Genomic DNA, 20,908 nt, shown 5'->3' on the forward strand with positions numbered 1-20,908 from the left:
TCTCAAGCTACCACTATCTGAGTAGTTGCAAATTAATGTATCACCTCATGTGACACCATATGCTTTAGTGTGGCAACTTTGACTTAATACATCTATAAACCATTAGTATAATCATAACATCTCAGATTCAGATTGCATCACAACATAATGAAGTGGATCACTTAAAAGTGAAATAGATAGTTTAGTCTGTTTATGTCATTTTTCACAAATGGGGAAGGAAGTTTGTACATGAGCACATAAAATAATTTCTGCCATGATGTGGAACTATGGAATGATGTGCTACTGAGTTATATTTTTCTACATTTTACTTTAAAGCATCATATAATTCAGCTGCTGCTACTAACCACTGAACTAATTCCGTTTACTAGAAATGTTTTTATTAAGAGAGATATGCACCTCCATATCCTCAGCATGTTTCACCTCACCCGCTATGTGTAATTTGTCATCTCATTTGTTGTCACAGCATCATGTTGTATGAACACAGTATTGCTCTGACAAAATTAGCTGAGAAGAGTTTCTGATTCTCATGCCATTCTCATGCTGGGCATTTTGGTTAGCTGCCTCTGGTCTTGGAAATTCAGGTCATGAACAGTATCACCCAGAGCTGTCACTTTACCAAAAGTAAACATTCAGCATTCATTTTCTAACATTTTCTGTAAGAAGAACCAGAATGCTTTTCACTCACAATGAAGATGGAGAATAGAAGTGTTGGAGATATTTTTAGATGGCTGAAGTTGTTGGGGACTCAGACTCACATCATGAATCCTGTTCATTCACACACATTTATTGAGTAACCACTTTATTAGAGATGATGAAAATGTGATTCCTAATCTCAATAAATTCCGCATAGTGTCAGAGGCAGAAACATAACAATGAATGCAACACGATGTGATAATTGTTCTAAGAGACTGGTGAACAAAATGCTGTATTGTGCACCTCAGTTTAAACCTGCAAACATTACTGAATGTTTACATAGTGCCAGGGTCTTGGGATTGAGTGGGTAATAAGGCATTATCCCTGTAAGAACTGGGCTAGACACACAAATAAAAAAAAAAATTACATAAGAAAGACCATTAGCATCACAAGAAGGTTTCAAAGCCCATGAAGTAGGAGTTAGGAGGAGGAAGAATGCACACCCATTGTTTTAGGGGAAGCATTGGCACAGGTGGTTTTATGGGTGAGGAGGAATTGAAACCACATGTATGCTTAGCCACCTAATCAACTATGAATGCGTTAGAGGTAGTGGCACATCGAAGAACAATGCAAACCATGTTTGAAACAGCTTGACTGCAAGTGGAATACAGGTGGAATCGTGGGGCATACACTTGAGGAGAATCTTTGGGACCAGATCATGGGAAATACTAATTCTAAGGTTAAAAAAAAAAAAAAAAAAAAAAAAGGCAAAATAATGGAGGAACAATGGGAAGCAAAAAGAAACAGGAAAATAACTGCCTATTAAACAGAAATTTTTGTTCTCTAGCAGGAAGTTAAATAAGACAAACTGAAGTAAACTGTGACCAAGCACAGGGAGAAGGCAGCATGGGTACAGGAGACACTGGAGAACATGACAGTAGAACTTTACAGCCGGCTGATCTGAGCTTGAGAAAGGGAGGTGCCTTCGAGTTTGGGACATGGAAATGTAGCGATGTCATTAGAGAAACAGAAGTTGGGTGGGCTGTGAGGGTGAGGAGGATTCTGGGTGTTGAGTATGTTCCTAGGGAAGCACTGATGGGCTGTTTGGAGAATTCCTATGAAGAAGGGCTGTTGATATTCATGTCCTTTTTGCTAAGGCAAGAAGCAGGAGAGAAAACTTAAAGTTGGGGATGATTATTGCATATGGTTGAGACAGAGGAATAAGTAGCTGAACTCATCACAGCTTTGAAGCAATATTCATAAACTCTGAAGTAAAGTGAGCTGAGCTCAGATTTATGCTGCTGCATTTATTTTAATTATTACTGAACATAAGCAATTTGCCAAATGCTTTCTGTGCATGGTCTTATTTAATCTTTATTACATAATGGCTATTATTGTACCCACTTCACAATAAGGAAACCGAGACCTAAAGAATTTAAGCAGTTGGACCCAAAATAGAGTTGGTATTGAGAAAAGCAGTTTTCAAAAAACTCAATTTCTTGACCCTAAGTTTCTTATTCTTTCCATACCACTTCAATCGTCTCAACCAACTCTATGTATAACTGACTAAAGAACAAAGCTTTGCTTCAAGTACAAGTCATGGACACCTGTGTGATGAAACCTACATGCTTTACTCTTTGTTGAATTTACTTCCTGTGCATTTACTGAGAAAACAGACTATCTTCTTTTAAAAAGATGCACAGACTCCTCTTTGAAAATCTGGTTTGATGAAATAAAAGATATTTAGAGTAAGACTTGTACTCACTTACTACATGTATAACTTGGAAAAAGTTAACATCTCTGGAGGTAGTCTTTTTCTTCAATGGAGATAATAATACGTATTGTATAGTATTTTGAAAAGAAATGGAGGAATATACCAATCATTTTCTTACCTGTGTTAATCCATTTGCTGTTACTATAACAGAATACCAGAGACTGGGTAGTTTATAAAGGACAGAGGTTCATTTAGTTAAGAATTCTGGAGGCTAGGAGTCCTAGATTTGGTGGCTGCCTCTGGTCAGCTTCTGGTGAGGGCCTAGTGCTGCTGGAAAGCCTGGCAGAAGCACAGAAGTATAAGTGCAAGCTAAAAGAGACAACCACAAGGGGTCAAGTTTGCTATGTAACAACCCACTTTAATGAGAACTAACCCAGTTCCCTGAGAACTAACCCAGTCTCTAAAGAACAGCATTAATCCCTTCATGGGGGAAGAGTCTCCATGACCCAAACACCTCCCACTTAGTCCTATGTCCCAATACTACCACACTGAGGAATTGAGGTTCCAATACATGAACTTCTGGGGGACACGCTCAAACCATAGCACCACCTGAGAATGTTATGCTTTCTCTTTCCCCCGCTGTAAAGTTCTTTCCAAAGAAAAACACAAGACTAGTTCCTTCAGTTCTCTGCTCAACTGTCCCCTCTTCAGAGAGGTCTCCAGTATAGATTGTAATTATTCATAGAAGCAGAAGAATACCTGGATGTTAGCTGACAACGTGCCTACACAGGAATAAGACTGTTTTCCAGCTTTCCCTACAGCTACATGTGGCCAAAGAGTTATAGTAAGAAGAGATGTCCACAATGTCAGGGATATGAATTTTCAAGGAGGGACATCCCCGATTCTTCCTTTCTTCCTACCTTTTAATTTATGCAGAGTTGATGGCTACAGATGAAGTAGCCATCTTGAGCCACAAGGAAATCTTAGCAATGGAGACCTGTGAAGCAGAGCAATAATACAGAATGAGCCAAAGGAATGCTTTTTCTGCTCTGGCTGCCTGACTTCAGACTTTAAACACTAACATCCTTACTATTTTGGGCTTTCTGTCACTGTACATGAATCTGAACAGACTAATATTCCCTGTGACATATTAAATATAGCATTAATTGATTTACTTAGAGGTTACTGTCTACCTCTGCCCAGTAGAATGTAAACTTTCTGAGGGTAAAACCTTTGCTTCTGTTTACTTCTGTATCCTTACCATTTGAAATAGTGCCAGGTACATAAATGTGCTCAACGTATTTGTTGAACAAATGAATGAATGTATTAATAATGAATGTAAAATTTCTAATACATGGCAGCTTTTTGCTTAATGGGAATTCCTTTCAGAATGCTGCAACTAGACTCTAAAAGACGAATCAGATGAGGCCACTCAAGCATTCAGCTTCTGCCTAGCTTAATGAACAACAACCACTACAAAGAACAATGACCAGCCTCTTTCATGGAGACTTTTACTCTGATCCCATTTATCTTGAGGCAGGGTGAAGCCTGCTTTCTCTCAAAACAGTCTGCATTATTCATTATTAGTTTGCTGCTTTTCGAAACTGGACTCTGTCTGCCTTTGGCATCTCCACTAACAGAAACTATCAGGTGTATGATTCAGGCCTAATTGCTGCCATGGCCTTGGCAATATTGTGCTGTCACCTTCTCTGCTGGACAGCCAGACTTAGCGCTGGTGTACACCGGCTTGCCAAGAATTAATGTGCATTGCAGACAGCAAAAATATGCCATTCCAGAATCCAACTGTACACTATGGGATTATGATTTCCTATTGTAAATACAGCCAAGGCACAAGAAAACACAGCCTAACCAAGGAAATGGATTTCTTTATTCCAGGTTTAAAATGTATCAGGATTGGGATTTGGGAGAAGGTTTACTTACTCTGAGTTCAAACTATCAACCTAAAATGTGTGTGTGTGTGTGTGTGTGTGTGTGTGTGTGTGTGTGTGTGTGTGTGTGTATTTTTAAATGCACCAGCCCAGAACATTTCTTTGTTTCATAGTTATCTTACAAATTTTATTTTTTCATTCCATTTTGATAAAAGAACAAAAAAAATTCCTAAAGCATCAGTTACGTTTTGGTAAAAAAAAAAAAAAAAGTGCTGCAAAGTCTGTAAAAACTCAGTGGCTTAAAAAATCTTCATTTGCCCTCAAGAACCTGCAGGTTTTATGGAGATGGGCTGGCCTGGGCTGGATTTGTTCACCTGTCCCTTGTCATCCTGGTATTGGTGTCTGGAATGTTGAGGCACCAGAATGGACAGGCCAAACTGCACAAGCATGAATCAAGCCTCTGGTCGCATCACAGCTACTAATGTCCTTTTAGCAAAATCAAGTCACATGGCTAGCCCAAAGTAAAAGGGTGGGAAGGTAGTCCCACCCATAGTGGAAGAACACTACATATAGCTACATGACAAAGGACACAGATGTAGGAATGAGAAGAATTGGGGCCATATTTATAATCTACTGTAATCTCCAAACATTTTTACCAATTTTAAAATTATTATTATCTATTTCTTGGTCATTTTTGCTCTACTTTTCCTTTTAGGAGAGTTTCCTAGATTTAAAATTTTTATGTGTTTTGAAGATCTTTTTTGTTTTTAGATTACTACTCTAAATATTTTATATAATATCCTGTCAATATTTCAAGGATAAAATGTCTTTCATTACTTTTTAAAAAAACTTTTGGTTTTAGGGGTACATGTGTGGATTTCTTATATAGGTAAATTTCATGTCATGGGTGTTTCATGTACAGGTTATTTCATTACCCAGGTAATACACATAGCATCCTATATGTAGTTAGTTTCTCAATCCTCATTCTCCTCTTATCCTCCACCCTCAAGTAGGCTCCAGTTTCTTTTCTTTTCTTTTTTTTTTTTTTTTTTTTTTGCGTGTGTCCAGCATTTATTTCCCCTTGATTTTCTTTTCTTTTTTTTTTTTTAAATTATACTTTAAGTTCTAGGGTACATGTGCACAACATGCAGGTTTGTTACATATGTATACATGTGCCGTGTTGGTGTGCTGCACCCATTAACTCATCATTTACATTAGGTGTATCTCCTAATGCTATCCAGTTTCTATTGTTCCTTTCTTTGTGTTCATGCATACTCGTTGTTTAGCTCCCATATGTAAGTGTGAACATGTGGTATCTGTTTTTCTGTTTCTGCAGTAGCTCAGTTAGGTTAATGGGCCCCAGCTCCATCCATGTTGCTGCAGAAGACATGATCTTGTTCTTTTTTTGACTGCACAGTATTCTGTGGTATATGCGTACCACATTTTCATTATTTAGTTGATGGTCATTTAGGTTGATTCCATGTCTTTGCTATCGTGAATAGGTGCTGCAACAAACATATACGTGCATGTGTCTTTAAGGTGAAATGATTTGTATTCCTTTGGGTATATACCCAATAATGGGATTACTGGGTTGAATGGTAGCTCTGTTTTAAGTTTTTGGGAAGTCACCAAACTGCTTTCCACAGTGGCCTGAACTAATTTACATTCCCACCAAGAGTGGACAGGCATTCCCATTTCTCTACAGCCATGCCAGCATGTTATTTATTTTTTTTAATAATAGCCATCCTGATTGATATGAAATAGTATTTCCCTGTGGGTTTGATTTGCACTCCTCTGATGATTAGCAATGATGAGTATTTTTTTCATATGTTTGTTGGCTGCTTGTAGATCTTCTTTTGAGAAGTGTCTGTTCATATCTTTTGCCCATTTTTTAACAGGGTTATTTTTTTTTCGCTTGTTAAGTTCCTTATAGATTCTGTATATTAGACCTTTGTTGAGTGCATAGTTTGGAAATATTTTCTCCAATTCTGTGGGTTGTCTTTTTATTTTTTACTCTGTTGATAGTTTCTTTTGCTTTGCAAAAGCCCTTCAGTTTAATTAGGGCTTACTTGTCAGTTTTTATTTTTGTTGGAATTGCTTTTGAGGACTTAGTCATAAATTCTTTGTCAAGGCTGATGTTCAGAATGATACTAGATTTTCTGCTGTGTTTTTTTTTTCTTTTTTCTTTATTTTAGTTTGTAGTCTTATATTTAAATCTTCAATCCACTCTAATTTTTATACATGGTGAAAGATGTGGGTCCAGTTTCATTCTTTTGCATATGGCTAGCCACTTATCCCAGCACTATTTATTAAATAGGTAGTTCTTTCCCCATTGTTTATTTTTGTCAACTTTGCTGAAGATTAGATAGTTGTAGGTGTATAATTTTATTTCTGGATTCTCTATTCTTTTCCCTTGGTCTATGTGTCTGTTTTTGTACCAGTACCATGCTGTTTTGGTTATTGTAGCCTTATAGCACAGTTTGAATTCAGATATGTAATGGCTCCAGCTTTGTTCTTTTTATTAAGATTGCTTTAACTACTGGAGCTTTTTCTTTCTTCTTTTTTTTTTTTTTTTTGGTTCCATATGAGTTATAGAATAGTGCTCTTTGGCCTTTTTAATTGGGTTTATTTGTCTTTATTATTGAGTTGAGATATATATCTATATCTCTATCTTCTGGATGCCAATTTCTTATCAGGTGAATTTTTCCCATTTTGTGGGCTGTCTTTTCATACTTCAGATATTGCCCTTGAAAGCACAAACGTGTTTAATTTTGTTGATACTTAGTCTTTTTTTTCTTTTGTTGTTCGTGATGTTCATGTCATATCCGAGGATTCATTGCCAAATCCAAGGTCATGAAGATTTACCCCTAGGTGTTTTTTCTAAATGTTTTATAGTTTTAGCGCTTGCATTTAGGTCTTTGATTCATCTTTAGTAATATTTTTTGTATTACCTGTGTGTGAGGTAGGGTCCCAACTTCATTTATTTGCATGTGGTACTCATAATAGGATATACCTGTAGATCAGTAAAATAGATTTCAGAGTCCAGGAGTAAACACTGGACTTTATGGTCAACTGATTTTTGCAAGGGTGCTAAGAACATCTGATGTTGAAAAGATTATTCAGACATTTTGGTGTATGTGCTTGGCTGAGGAGTCAATAGGGTGAATAGGATTTTTGAATAGTCTTTTCAACAAGTGGTGCTGGGAGAACTAGACAGTCACATGCAAAAGAATCAAGTTGGGCCCCTACCTCTCACATAGTTAATACAAAAAAATTACTGAAGGTGAATGAATAACTTAAATGTAAATGCTAAAACTGTAAAACTCTTAGAAAAAAACATAGGGGTAAATCTTCATGACCTTGAAATTGTCAGTGGATTCTCAGATATGACACCAAAAACACAACAAACAGCAAAAGACAAAAAGTAAATTAATTCCATCAAAATAAAAAATGTTTATGCTTTAAATGGCACTATCAAAAGTGTGAAAAGACAACAGAATGGGAAAAATTTACCTGATAAGAAATTGGCATCTGGTGAAACTCTGTCTCTACTAAAAAAAAAAAAAAATTAGTGTGGTGGCACACACCTATAATCCCAGCTACTTGGGAGGTTGAGGCAGGAGAATCGCCTTAACCCAGGATATAGAGATTGCAGTGAGCCAAGATTGCACCGCTGCACTACAGCCTGGGAGACAGAGTGAGTGAGACACTTCTCTTTCATAGATAGATAGATAGATGACAGATAGATGTAAATAAAAGAAAAATCAGTACCAAGATTTCTCAAAACCACACAATTACATGGAAATTAAACAACTTGCTCCTAAATGACTTCTGGGTAAACAAAAAAATTAATGACTTTTGAATGATAAACAAACCTTGCATTTCTAGAATAAATCTCACTTGATCATGATGTCTAATTTTTTTCAATGTTATTGGATTTAATTTTCTAGTATTGTGTTGAGGATTTTTGTGTTCATATTCTTAAGAGATATTGGTCTGTAATGTTCCTTTCTTTTGAGATTGTGTGTGTGTGGTGTCTTTGGTTTTGGTATTGTAGTAATACTGGCCTCAAAGAATGAGGTGGAAAGTGTTCCTCCACTTCCATTTTTTAAGCACGTTTGTGAAAAATTGGTGTTATTTCTTAAAACATTTGGTTTACCAGTGAAACCATCAAGGATGGCTTGTTTTTATAAGGTCAGCAAGAATGCTTTCTCTTTCATTTCTGATACTAGTAAGTTGAATCATCTCTCTTTTTAAGAAAAAAAAGAGACCAAGAAAGGTCAATTATGCTAAATATTTGTTAAATTTGTTGATTTTTTCATAGTCATATTCCATATGGCATTTCAAACTTTAGTTTCTTTTTTCTCTATTGCTTTTATATTCTTGATTTTATCAGTATCCACTCTAACTTTATTATTTCCTGTCTTCTTGCTTTAGATTTAGTTTGCTTTGCTTTTTCCAGTCTCCTAAGAGACACAGTTGAGTGTTATTTTGTAATGTTTCTTACATTTTAATGTAAGTATTATTGCTATAAGTGTTTCTCCAAGCACTGCTTCAGCTACATCTCATGAGTTTTGGAATGCTGTCCCTTCATTTCCATCCATCTCAAAGTATTTTATAAAGTAACTTGGGATTGCTTCTGCCTGGTTGTTTTACCCACACCCAGCTGGTAAGATTCACTGATTGCTATATTGTTTTCAACAATATCATGGGCATAAATTGTTCTACACTATAAATCTAGTCAAATCTAGGCTCTGTTAAAGGGCTCCTTCCTGAGACCAGTGTTTGAGATTTGTTTTAATCACAAATTTGCCACTGGGAGGGCTCCTTCCGGTGGTCTCCCTTGTTCTCTCTGGTAAATTAGGCAGCCTATAGTTTAGCCTGTATCTCCAATGAATCTATCAAGCTCCCAATTGCCTTTAACCCCAGCTTCCAATGATTAAGAACACCCTGATGGTTGAACTTCTCCACATTTTGTTACAAAAAAAAAAAAAAAAAAAAAAAAAAACACAAAAACAAACAAACAAAAAAAACACGAAGAAAAACTAAACAACAACAAAACAGTTCCTTTGGGGACAGATTAGCAGTTATCTGTTTATGGCTTGCTTCTTTAGAGGCAAGGAAACATACATGAGCCACATCTCGAGCTAGAAATGGGAGCAATGTCATGTTTCTTTCTGAATGACGCTCCCACTTTAGGAGCTGAACACTCATTGGAGAGGGAGGACAGTAACCTCAGATTCTCTCAGCTTGCTTCTCCCATTGTGGAAACCCTACACCATGATATGAGGCAAGAACAAGGGGGACCCCAATATTCTCAGCAATGCTGTTCTTAAAGCCTCTGTCCAATGAGCCTCTGTCTAATGAGGTAGAGCTGGGTAAAAGAAGGGCACCATCACCTCATCTGTACTCACTGGCAGCTTAACCTTATGAACATGTAGCTGGGGCCAGGATGGGAGGGGGAGACAGCTCACTCATGGAGAGCTAAGGCGGGAGGGAGCCCTGTGTTCTTGGATGCAGCAGCCTGGAGTGAAGTTTCCACTTCCCTGAGCTGGGAGATAGGAGAAGAGTAGATTTTGTTTTAAATGCCACAGACTATTACTGTTCTTACTCAGTTTTAGTAGACTTTTTTGAATAACTGTATTTTTTATCTTGCTGTATACAGAAAAGTACCATTTTGGAGACTTTATTACTTTTTAAAAAATAATTTTTAAAATTATTTAAAGCAGTCTTATTATTATTTAAAGCAGTCTTACTGGGAAATGAGTCTGCAGAACTCCTCATACTGTCCTGATAGAAGTCTTGGTTAAATTCTTTCAAAGACATCTATTTATGTCTGCTTCATGCCGGTATTGTACCTACACCTGAAGTGATTGTGCCTGTAAAATACGGAGTCTAGGTCTATTGTTTTTGAGTTCAATTTTAGCATCTATATTGACTTTTTACGACCCCTGCTTTCTTCTCATTATTGTAAACATTTATAGTATTAATTTTATTGTGTACAGAGGCATATTTGAATAATTAAAGGGCAAGCACCAGCCTTTTGAGAAGACTTTTTCAATCACTCCAGCACAATTGTTCACGAAGCAAGGAATCAACTGCCTCCCATAGAGGCATCCCCCAACCATTATGTGGAGAAGCTGATCCCAGTTAGTCCTTTCTTTGTTATAGCTCCTCTAGTTTGTACTTAGTGTGTGAAAGGATCCAGAGTAACATGGAAAAGATTCACAGTCTTCATTAACTTTCATAACTCAGCTGTCTCAAGGGTTCTATGAACTCCTGGTGAGTCAGAGGCCTGTGTGCCCTGCCCTGTCTTTGAACCTGCACAGTCCTGCCTGGGCATGTGCTCCAGTGCCTGGGGAGCCAGCCACGTATCACCACCTCCCCCCAGCCATACACCCAAATGTATCAATAATTCCATGAATTTAGTAATTTTCCAACATTTTTGAATGGTGGGCCTGAAGAGAGAAGTAATTGGGGATCCTTGGACTGTCCATCCACCTGGCCCCTCCCTGCATCCTCAGCTGTTTCCCCTCTTGTGCCCCTGGCTGCCAGGGTGCTGTCCTTACCCAGGCATCCAGTTGGAAAGTCCCAGGCACATTTCAGCCCAGAGTATCTTACCCAGCACATGGCTTATCACAGCCTTTTCCTAACAATGGGAGAGAGGTTGCACCCTAAAGCAGTTATTCTCTGTTAAGGCAACTATGCATTTTTTTCTTATTATTACATTATTTATTTAAGAGCTATATTACATGAGATCTGACTGGAGACCATATAGGTTATTTGCAAAGCCTTTGAAAATGAACTCAGAAGAAGTTTAATCCACTCTCCCAAGAGAACCTTGTCCCCACAAAAACTTAAAACGGCAGCAAAACAGAATAGAGAGGGTTTGCTTGTGTGCCTGCAGCAGAGCACCCCCTCCCTTATGGAAACACTTACAAAGCTGCCATCTTTGCACAGATGATGGCTGAGTGGGGTGCTGGCTTTGAAGGCTCCCTGTTTAAATACTGGCGTTTTCCTCCTCAGGTCTCACCCATGAAGTACTGCAGGCTTCTCTATGGGCAGCACTCATCAAACCAGAAAGTAGCATGTCTTCTTCTATGGGATGTTTTCTTTATTATGTTCATAAAGCAATAAACATAAACAGAAAAACAAACAACAAAAAAACAAAACCCAAACAAACAACAACAGCAACAGCAACAACAACAACAACAAAAAGAAAACAGAGAGAAAGAAAAGCAAATCAGGAAGAAAATGACTACTTTAGCTCTCTTGACCTCTCAAGGTGACTGGTGTGAGAACAGCTTGGTGGCTGAGGACAGAAAATCACATATATAATTTATTTCAACAATAATGGAATTTTAGGCACTCCTCTACGCTCCAAGAAAAACTCGTCTGCTGCTACTCATAGTGGAAATCATGTGTAAGAATTTCAACTTCATGGATGATCATTTATTTCCCAATATTTTCTTTAAAAGTGTGGGGGAAAGAAATGCTTCCTTGTCAAGTTTGAGGAATAGAGCAAACCACTCTTGCAATATTGTCAGCTGTAAATGGCATCTTTTGTTTATCTAGACTCTAGGGTATTTCTGAAATGAAGGGAAATGTTCAGAGATCATTAAAAATGCAAGAGGCCACATAAGGGACTGAGTCATATAGCTGTCACCTCACCACCTTGGAAACAAAATGCTCTATCATGTTTGTTTAGTTCGTGACAATGATATAATGCTGGAGATGAGGCTATGTAATTTTTTTGTCCTGCTGACTTGGCTATTGTTCCTTACTTTAAAATGATCCCTTTTGATTACTCTAAAGAAGAAAGGAAAAAAAAAATAGATATACATTTTGCTGTTCAGTTAAGGAAGAAATATTGTTTTCATTACACCAAAGCCTAACAAGGAATTTAATTCACTCATTACTCCATTAAATATGAACTGGGCATCTGCAGGGGTGTTAGAGTCAGTAGCAGAAGGGTTTATGTGTCCTGTGTTCTTGGAGCTCTACTGTAACAACTGATGGCATTGAATGTACCATACACCTGCATGTACGCGGAAAGGGCTTTCACAGCCAGAATAGGGCCTTGCACAAGTGAGCGCTGAATTAGTACTGAATGGATGGAGGAAAGGAGATCTGGTTGTGGGTAGCATGAAGGACACTCTTAGATGCATTAGTTACATCATGGAGAGCCTTGTGGAAAAGCTGAAGAGTTTGATATTGAGTCAGAGTCTTTCAGACATGACGTTAACGTGGCCTCCAGAGCTCTGACACAGTTCTGTTGGCCTTTCCTAGAGGTGACATTGACCCAACCACTTTAATCTGGATCTATAACTGGTGGAGTCATTTAAGAAAGTGACACGTCCAGCCACGGAGAGCAATGTTTATGGAGTGATGCGTATTAGCATGAATCAAGCTTCTTTTTTTATTGTGAAGCTGTGTCATCTCCCTATACTGTCTTTAAACTCAGAAGCATATTGAAGCTCTTTTCAAAGAGGGTTTCTTCTCCAAGAGGAATGTGGTTGCCAGCTGCCAAACACTGTTTTGTTGTTGTTATTTGTCAAAGGCTCTCTTTATGTTAATACCTTGGGTCTATAATCCTCACAGCCATTCTGATTTGCATATGCAATGATTGAAAAATGATCCAAATCAAACTTATCTGAAGTTGAAATAATAAAGGTGCTTGCAATGAAGGGACATGGCTGAGAGGTAAGCCCCATGGTCTCAGCTCTGCCAGTTAATAAGCTGAGTGACAAAGAAAAAAATCCCCTGATCTCTTTGGGTCTCAAAGTTTTGCATTTTATAGAGAGGAACTGGTATCTGTTCTAGTCCGTGTACAGGTGTGATAAGAGTGAAATGAAATTATTGATGTGAAAGTATTAATATAAAGGATGTAAGAGCATTAACGATTAGATGAGATCCTGCTTCAGGCTGGAGTTTTGAGGTTAAGTGTTCAGCATTGGAACTGTAACTCCCTCCATTCCCTTGGAGTTGCGTGACCAGAACAAGTTATGTAGCTTCTCTGAGATCCACCTCACTTCTGTAAATCAGAGGCAGAGAGAGCAACATCAGTATTTTGTGGGGATTAATTGGGATAATGTGTTTGGTGCCTCGTTCAAAGAGGATGCAGGACAGAGCTCATGTGCTCAGTCTTCTCTCTTGGTTTCCTTTTCTTTCCAGTGGGTAATCATGAGGACTGAGATTACAATGAGGAAGTTTCTATTAATAATACAGAGATGCCAGCTACACATCAAGTGCTCACATAAATGTTTGCATCCTGCTGTTTGCTCAGCCACTCTTCCTCAGTGCCACCCTCTCCTCCTCTCCTCATCCAAAGGCAACCTATTACAATTCAGTAGCTGAGGGCAGATCACTGGAATTTGGTACTTTGTTGAGGCGCCAACCCATGAGGAGTGGGGTGTGGTGTGGTGAGGCAGGAAGATGAGAATTAGGGACCAATGTAGTCTGAGGCAGCGGGGGCCCCATATTCCACAGTCAGTGCCGTAACACTTGTGCTGGATGAGAGTTTAACGTGAGACTACAGGAGTCCTGGTCCCCCTCTGCTCTCTGCTCTCACCCTGTGGTGGATTAGAGAGAAGTCGTCTTTAAAGGTATTTCTACTCAGATATGTGTAGGGAAGGGCACATGTATGGGGTTGTGGATGTGAGTGTGAATAGACTCCTCATGGGGCAGATGATGGAAATCAGTGGGCATATATCTATAAACACACAATACAAATATTACATGTTTCACGAATCCTGTTATTTTCTAAAGTCTAAGATTAGCTTCAATACCAAAAAGAATTTTATGCATTTAATTTTTAGAGGCAATGTGACAAAAAGTTCCTAAATAAATGATTTTCAAAATCAGAAACTGAAATACAGTTGTAGAGTATGAGACATTACTATGTTCCTTTAATTCTCTTAGAAGCCATGTATATTTTTTCCTTCAAATGATAAAGTTATATGTGCTCATTATTTTAGAATTCAGAATAGTATAAGGAAAACAACCTAACAGTCATACGATTTTTTCTTGTCCAAATACCGTTCCAGAATTTATTTCGGTCTGACTGTAAATATATGCAAACATATTTACATCATTAACGTAACACTGAGTCTATGATTTTCTATTTTGCACTTAATGTTATATAATAACCATGTCTCTTCATCAAGTATTATTTGTAGAGATTTTTAATAGATGAGGCTGAAATCAATGTATTTGTTATAGATCATGACTTTTAATTTGGGGGGAAGGAGGTTTATAAGAGGAACCTTAAGCCCAGGAATGCAAAGCTTCATAGGCACTTGGTACGACTTGATAAGTGATTTTTCAGAAATGTCTCTGCAGGTGCATTGCCACCTCTTTTGTTCTGCTCTTGAAGTGTCTGACTTTCAAAACATGTGTGTGTATGTTTTTTCTTCCACTCATGTATTACTCCTGCTTCTGTTTTAGCATTAATTAATACATTACATTTAATATCTGTGGTTCCAAAATGTTGTACCTCAAAAAATTGTAGAATGTTTCTTGTAAGCATCTTTACCTACAGATAATGCTATTGATTTATCTCTATTTAATCACTGATTATACAAATAATATGGACATAATGTATTATCTAGAAATGTTAGATCAATGAGTGAACATAGAAATAAATGACTCCTTGGCTATTTTGCAACCTTTCATTCTGTGGAAGTATGTAAATCAAATAAATCCTTCAGGGAATTTCGATTATTGACATAACTGTGTATGTTATAGACAGAAATGAAAAAGTCCAGCTAATGTTAAGTATTTACATCATAATGAATTTAACAATCTTCAAAGAGTGTCTAAGTTGTTGAAGGTGCCATGCTTTTATATATATTTTTATTTATTTATTTATTTTTTTTATTATACTTTAAGTTCTAGGGTACATGTGCATAACGTGCAGGTTTGTTACATATGTATACTTATGCCATGTTGGTGTGCTGCACCCATCAACTCGTCAGCACCCATCAATTCATCATTTATATCATGTATAACTCCCCAATGCAATCCCTCCCTCCTCCCCGCTCCCCCCTCCCCATGATAGGCCCCAGTGTGTGATGTTCCCCTTCCCGAGTCCAAGTGATCTCATTGTTCAGTTCCCACCTATGAGTGAGAACATGCGGTGTTTGGTTTTCTCTTCTTGTGATAGTTTGCTGAGAATGATGGTTTCCAGCTGCATCCATGTCCCTACAAAGGACGCAAACTCATCCTTTTTTATGGCTGCATAGTATTCCATGGTGTATATGTGCCACATTTTCTTAATCCAGTCTGTCACAGATGGACATTTGGGTTGATTCCAAGTCTTTGCTATTGTGAATAGTGCCGCAATAAACATACGTGTACATGTGTCTTTGTAGTAGAATAATTTATAATCCTTTGGGTATATACCCAGTAGTGGGATGGCTGGGTCATATGGTACATCTAGTTCTAGATCCTTGAGGAATTGCCATACTGTTTTCCATAATGGTTGAACTAGTTTACAATCCCACCAACAGTGTAAAAGTGTTCCTATTTCTCCACATCCTCTCCAACACCTGTTGTTTCCTGACTTCTTAATGATTGCCATTCTAACTGGTGTGAGATGGTATCTCATTGTGGTTTTGATTTGCATTTCTCTGATGGCGAGTGATGATGAGCATTTTTTCATGTGTCTGTTGGCTGTATGAATATCTTCTTTTGAGAAATGTCTGTTCATATCCTTTCCCCACTTTTTGATGGGGTTGTTTGTTTTTTTCTCGTATATTTGTTTGAGTTCTTTGTAGATTCTGGATATTAGCCCTTTGTCAGATGAGTAGATTGCAAAAATTTTCTCCCATTCTGTAGGTTGCCTGTTCACTCTGATGGTAGTTTCTTTTGCTGTGCAAAAGCTCTTTAGTTTAATTAGATCCCATTTGTCAATTTTGGCTTTTGCTGCCGTTGCTTTTGGTGTTTTAGACATGAAGTCCTTGCCCATGCCTATGTCCTGAATGGTACTACCTAGATTTTCTTCTAGGGTTTTTATGGATATTAGGTCTAACATTTAAGTCTCTAATCCATCTTGAATTAATCTTCGTATAAGGGGTAAGGAAAGGATCCAGTTTCAGCTTTCTACTTATGGCTAGCCAATTTTCCCAGCACCATTTATTAAATAGGGAATCCTTTCCCCATTTCTTGTTTCTCTCAGATTTGTCAAAGATCAGATGGCTGTAGATGTGCGGTATTATTTCTGAGGACTCTGTTCTGTTCCATTGGTCTATATCTCTGTTTTGGTACCAGTACCATGCTGTTTTGGTTACTGTAGCCTTGTAGTATAGTTTGAAGTCAGGTAGCGTGACGCCTCCAGCTTTGTCCTTTTGACTTAGGATTGTCTTGGCAATGCGGGCTCTTTTTTGGTTCCATATGAACTTTAAAGCAGTTTTTTCCAATTCTGTGAAGAAACTCATTGGTAGCTTGATGGGGATGGCATTGAATCTATAAATAACCTTGGGGAGTATGGCCATTTTCATGATATTGATTCTTCCTATCCATGAGCATGGTATGTTCTTCCATTTGTTTGTGTCCTCTTTGATTTCACTGAGCAGTGGTTTGTAGTTCTCCTTGAAGAGGTCCTTGACATCCCTTGTAAGCTGGATTCCTAGGTATTTTATTCTCTTTGAAGCAATTGTGAATGGAAGTTCATTCTTGATTTGGCTCTCTGCTTGTCTGTTACTGGTGTATAAGAATGCTTGTGATTTTTGCACATTAATTTTGTATCCTGAGACTTTGCTGAAGTTGCTTATCAGCTTAAGGAGATTTTGGGCTGAGACGATGGGGTTTTCTAAATATACAATCATGTCATCTGCAAACAGGGACAATTTGACTTCTTCTTTTCCTAACTGGATACCCTTGATTTCTTTCTCTTGCCTGATTGCCCTAGCCAGAACTTCCAACACTATGTTGAATAGGAGTGGTGAGAGAGGGCATCCCTGTCTTGTGCCAGTTTTCAAAGGGAATTTTTCCAGTTTTTGCCCATTCAGTATGATATTAGCTGTGGGTTTGTCATAAATAGCTCTTATTATTTTGAGGTACGTTCCATATTTTTATGTTTAGAAGTCTTTTTAACTGTTAACTGTTTTAGAGAGATCCCGAGTAACCTATTTCAACCTATTTCCTATCTATTTCAGTCATATTTTCTCTAGAGTGTTTCTATTTTGGGAGAATAGTATAATTTACTTTTTGTTTAATTTTTGCATAATTTTTCTTTTTGTGTAATTCATATTCTTCCCAGTAAAGTTGGGATTCTTTTAGTTCAAATGAAACTTTAATTTGAAAGAATTTTAATTATTAATATGCATATGTGCTTATAGAGAATTTATTAGATAATTATTGGAATTTAGCATGAAATTTTCAAAATTCATTAACAAAATACACCCATAGGGCTGCAATTTCTACTAATGGTGAAAATGAATCCTAATATGCATAAGAACATACAGCCATCTCTCTGCCACTGTCTCCTCATACCATTATATTTTTATTTAGTGCTTCCTATTCATGTTTGAATTGTTTTATCCGCTTTTATCTAAGTTCTCCCTAAATAGTAGGCTTCTTCACTCCAAGAAGAACATTCTTCTGTTCTGGTCATATTCTGAATAGATCCTAAATTTCACTGCTTATTTATCTACTTATTTACACAGTGCCAGACATTGTTGCAAGTAATTTGCAAGAATTAATTCAGTCAGTCCTCTCACAACCTTCTTAGGCAGATACTATAATTAATCTATTTGCTAGATGAGGCAACTGAGGTTAGAAAATTTACCAGACTTTCCAGGGTCACACAACTAGTATGTGGAGGAGCTGGACTCAACCTCAGTAGTGCAAACACTACATTTTGTCATGCCATCAGAATCATTAATAAACATGAGACCAGAAACACATCTCCATGCAACACATCCCCTCTGCCCTGGAACACAACATTATGCCCACACAGAGCTGAGAGCTCTCCCAGGAGCATTTACAAAGCTCCGGTAACATGGTGCTTCACCTTGGGAAGCCCCTTCAACCACCTGGGCCTCAATCCCTTCTTTTCATGAAACGCTGACAAATACACCCACTTTGGGGGATTTGGTGAAGACACAGTGGGTTGATTGTGTTATTCAGCAGCACAGCTTGTAACATACTGCTGAGAAGAGGGATGACCACAGAATATATTCCTCTTGTACCAACCCAATGTGTTGGCCTTTAACAATTCTGAGAGATAGCCAAATAGAAATGTTAGAGAGGTGCTTGTCTGTATGCTTTTATGTATATTTTATCAGTGTCCTCACCAACCTCTCAGCCATGTGAAGATTAGAAACCATCAACTCGAATGATGGGAGGCTACTGTGGCCATGCACAGACCTCATGGGGAAGTGACATCTGACAGCCTGAAATTAAGGCAGGAGGACAGGAAAACAGAACCCCAGGGCAAAGAGCTCCACTGGTGCTCACAAGGGTGATCTATGTCACTGACACAAGGTCACATTGTCTTGGGTCCCCCTGTCTTTTTTTTTTTTTTTTTTGAGACGGAGTCTCGCTCTGTCACCCAAGCTGGAGTGCACTGGCCAGATCTCAGCTCACTGCAAGCTCCGCCTCCCGGGTTCACGCCATTCTCCTGCCTCAGCCTCCCGAGTAGCTGGGACTACAGGCGCCCGCCACCTCGCCCGGCTAGTTTTTTGTATTTTTTAATAGAGACGGGGTTTCACCGTGTTAGCCAGGATGGTCTCGATCTCCTGACCTTGTGATCCGCCCGCTTCCCAAAATGCTGGGATTACAGGCTTGAGCCACCGTGCCCGGCCAAGGGTCCCCTGTCTTAAACAGACAGACTCGAAAAATAATTTGACCATAAATCTATTAGGGATCAGCCTCATTTAGGGAAAATTTACTTAAGTATAACACATTTTCCCCCAGCAATGCTTTGTAAATGAGATGAGTACGATTACTAAGACTGGGCATGCCATTTGTTCATTCTTCATTCATTAAACTAATATTTACCAGTGCTGGGTACTAGGTACTTATACTGTGCTTGGTACTTAGAAAAGATGCTTCAGTGAACAAAATGGGCAGAGATTTTAGTCATCAGAGTATATTCATGTATTTGTCTTTTATTGAACAGATTTTTATTGGGATGCTATGATGTGCCCAATACCACATGAGATAAGGGAGTAGAATAATTCATATAGTTTTTGGAGAACCCCTACATTACTGGAGATTGCTATTTGAGGTTACCTTAGGGTATGAGTATGAGCTCATGTCTTGTTGATGGGACACCAGTGAAACTACTGTCTATAACTCTACAGTGTGAGGAACAGAGCCTCTTAGGCAGGAGATTTCCTTTGCAGTCATAGGGCCTGTCCACCTAGGCTGGGCTGAAGTATAATTGCGGTAACTTTTTTATGTAACAAACAAACAACTGCCTGGTAATTACATATGCAATCCCTTTCATCTTTTCCCTGCTGAATTTTAATCAGTACAGACCTTGAAGCAATAAAGCCAACAATCATGCTTCCCAGGGCCAGTTTCCAGCTCAGCTTCCCACTTCCACTAACTCAGGACTTTGCTTTCACCATTTGCATTTTCACCATTCCTCTTTTATTGACTGGGTGTTGATTCTGGGACTTGCTGATAATTTTTTTAAGGTAAATCAGTGTCTGTCAATATAAATGAAAAACAATTAACTGTGTAATTGACTTAACTATTAATTTCTGTGTCTTATATTGAGAATCCAAACTCCCAACAATTTGGAGTAGTTACTTCCTTTTTCTGCCTCTGTGTGAAAATGGACTTAGAATTTACTCGTCTTAGGTCAATATGATAATAATCTTGTTTTTATTTTATTTAACTCTCAGGTTTGGTGATGGTTATACAGTCAAAGTTTGGCTCTATAAGGAAGCAAATCAACATTGCACTGTTTCTGATCACTTGAAGCTTTATTTTCCAGGAATTCAGTTCAAGGTAGTGCTAATATCCTGTATTATTTCTTTGTTTTCAGCTAAAAAAGCTAATAAATGTACCTGTCTTTTTCTGTTTTTATTCTATGCTGTTATAAGATACTACTTGTTACCTTAGTCACATTGCAAAGTATAGACCCTGCCTCCCTACCAAAAATAGCATGGATAGCTGATATTGCTTGACCACTCTGAAGAGTAACAAGCCTGCTTAATTGCTTGCTGGATCGGCCACAGCAGCCTGTGATTACATATCACGCCTCTTATTTGTAGGCATAAGTCCACTGCATAGCTCATCTTGTTCAGCATAGAAGACTGCAAAAGCTAATCTCTTCCATATATTTGCTGTAGGGTTTATAGGCTTGATGGTTTCAGCATTGCTTCACAGAAAGAGCCCTGTGCTTGAGATCACAATCCTCTACGAACTTGCTATCATCAAGTATGGTCACTGAACCAGCAGCATCTTCATTACCTGGGACCTGTTAGACATGCAGAATCACAGGCCCTAACCTATTGAATGGGAATCTGCATTTTAACAAGGTGACCCGGCGATTCCTATGAACACGAAAGTTTGAGAAGCACTGTCTAAAAATCTCTTGGATAACTGCGGGATGCTGGTTTATTATAACTTCTAGCAGGTTGTAGTCCATAAAGTAGTTATGTTCTTTATTTCAACAACTGTCATTTAGTGAAATCCTACTATGGAAGAACCATGC

The 20,908-nt window shown here is 38.2% G+C and overlaps 1 protein-coding gene across 1 annotated transcript in view; it reads left to right on the top strand.

Moving 5' to 3' along the window:
* The window catches only part of ABCA13 (ATP binding cassette subfamily A member 13), a 520,700-nt gene that overhangs the window by 498,344 nt on the left and 1,448 nt on the right, over positions 1-20,908 (top strand). Inside the window, exon 60 of the mRNA XM_010374424.2 lies at positions 20,094-20,199. Coding sequence (XP_010372726.2) covers positions 20,094-20,199 — 106 coding nt within the window. The remainder of the gene's footprint in view (positions 1-20,093; positions 20,200-20,908) is intronic.

Source organism: Rhinopithecus roxellana, chromosome 6 (assembly GCF_007565055.1).
Source record: "Rhinopithecus roxellana isolate Shanxi Qingling chromosome 6, ASM756505v1, whole genome shotgun sequence".
NCBI lineage: Eukaryota > Metazoa > Chordata > Mammalia > Primates > Cercopithecidae > Rhinopithecus > Rhinopithecus roxellana.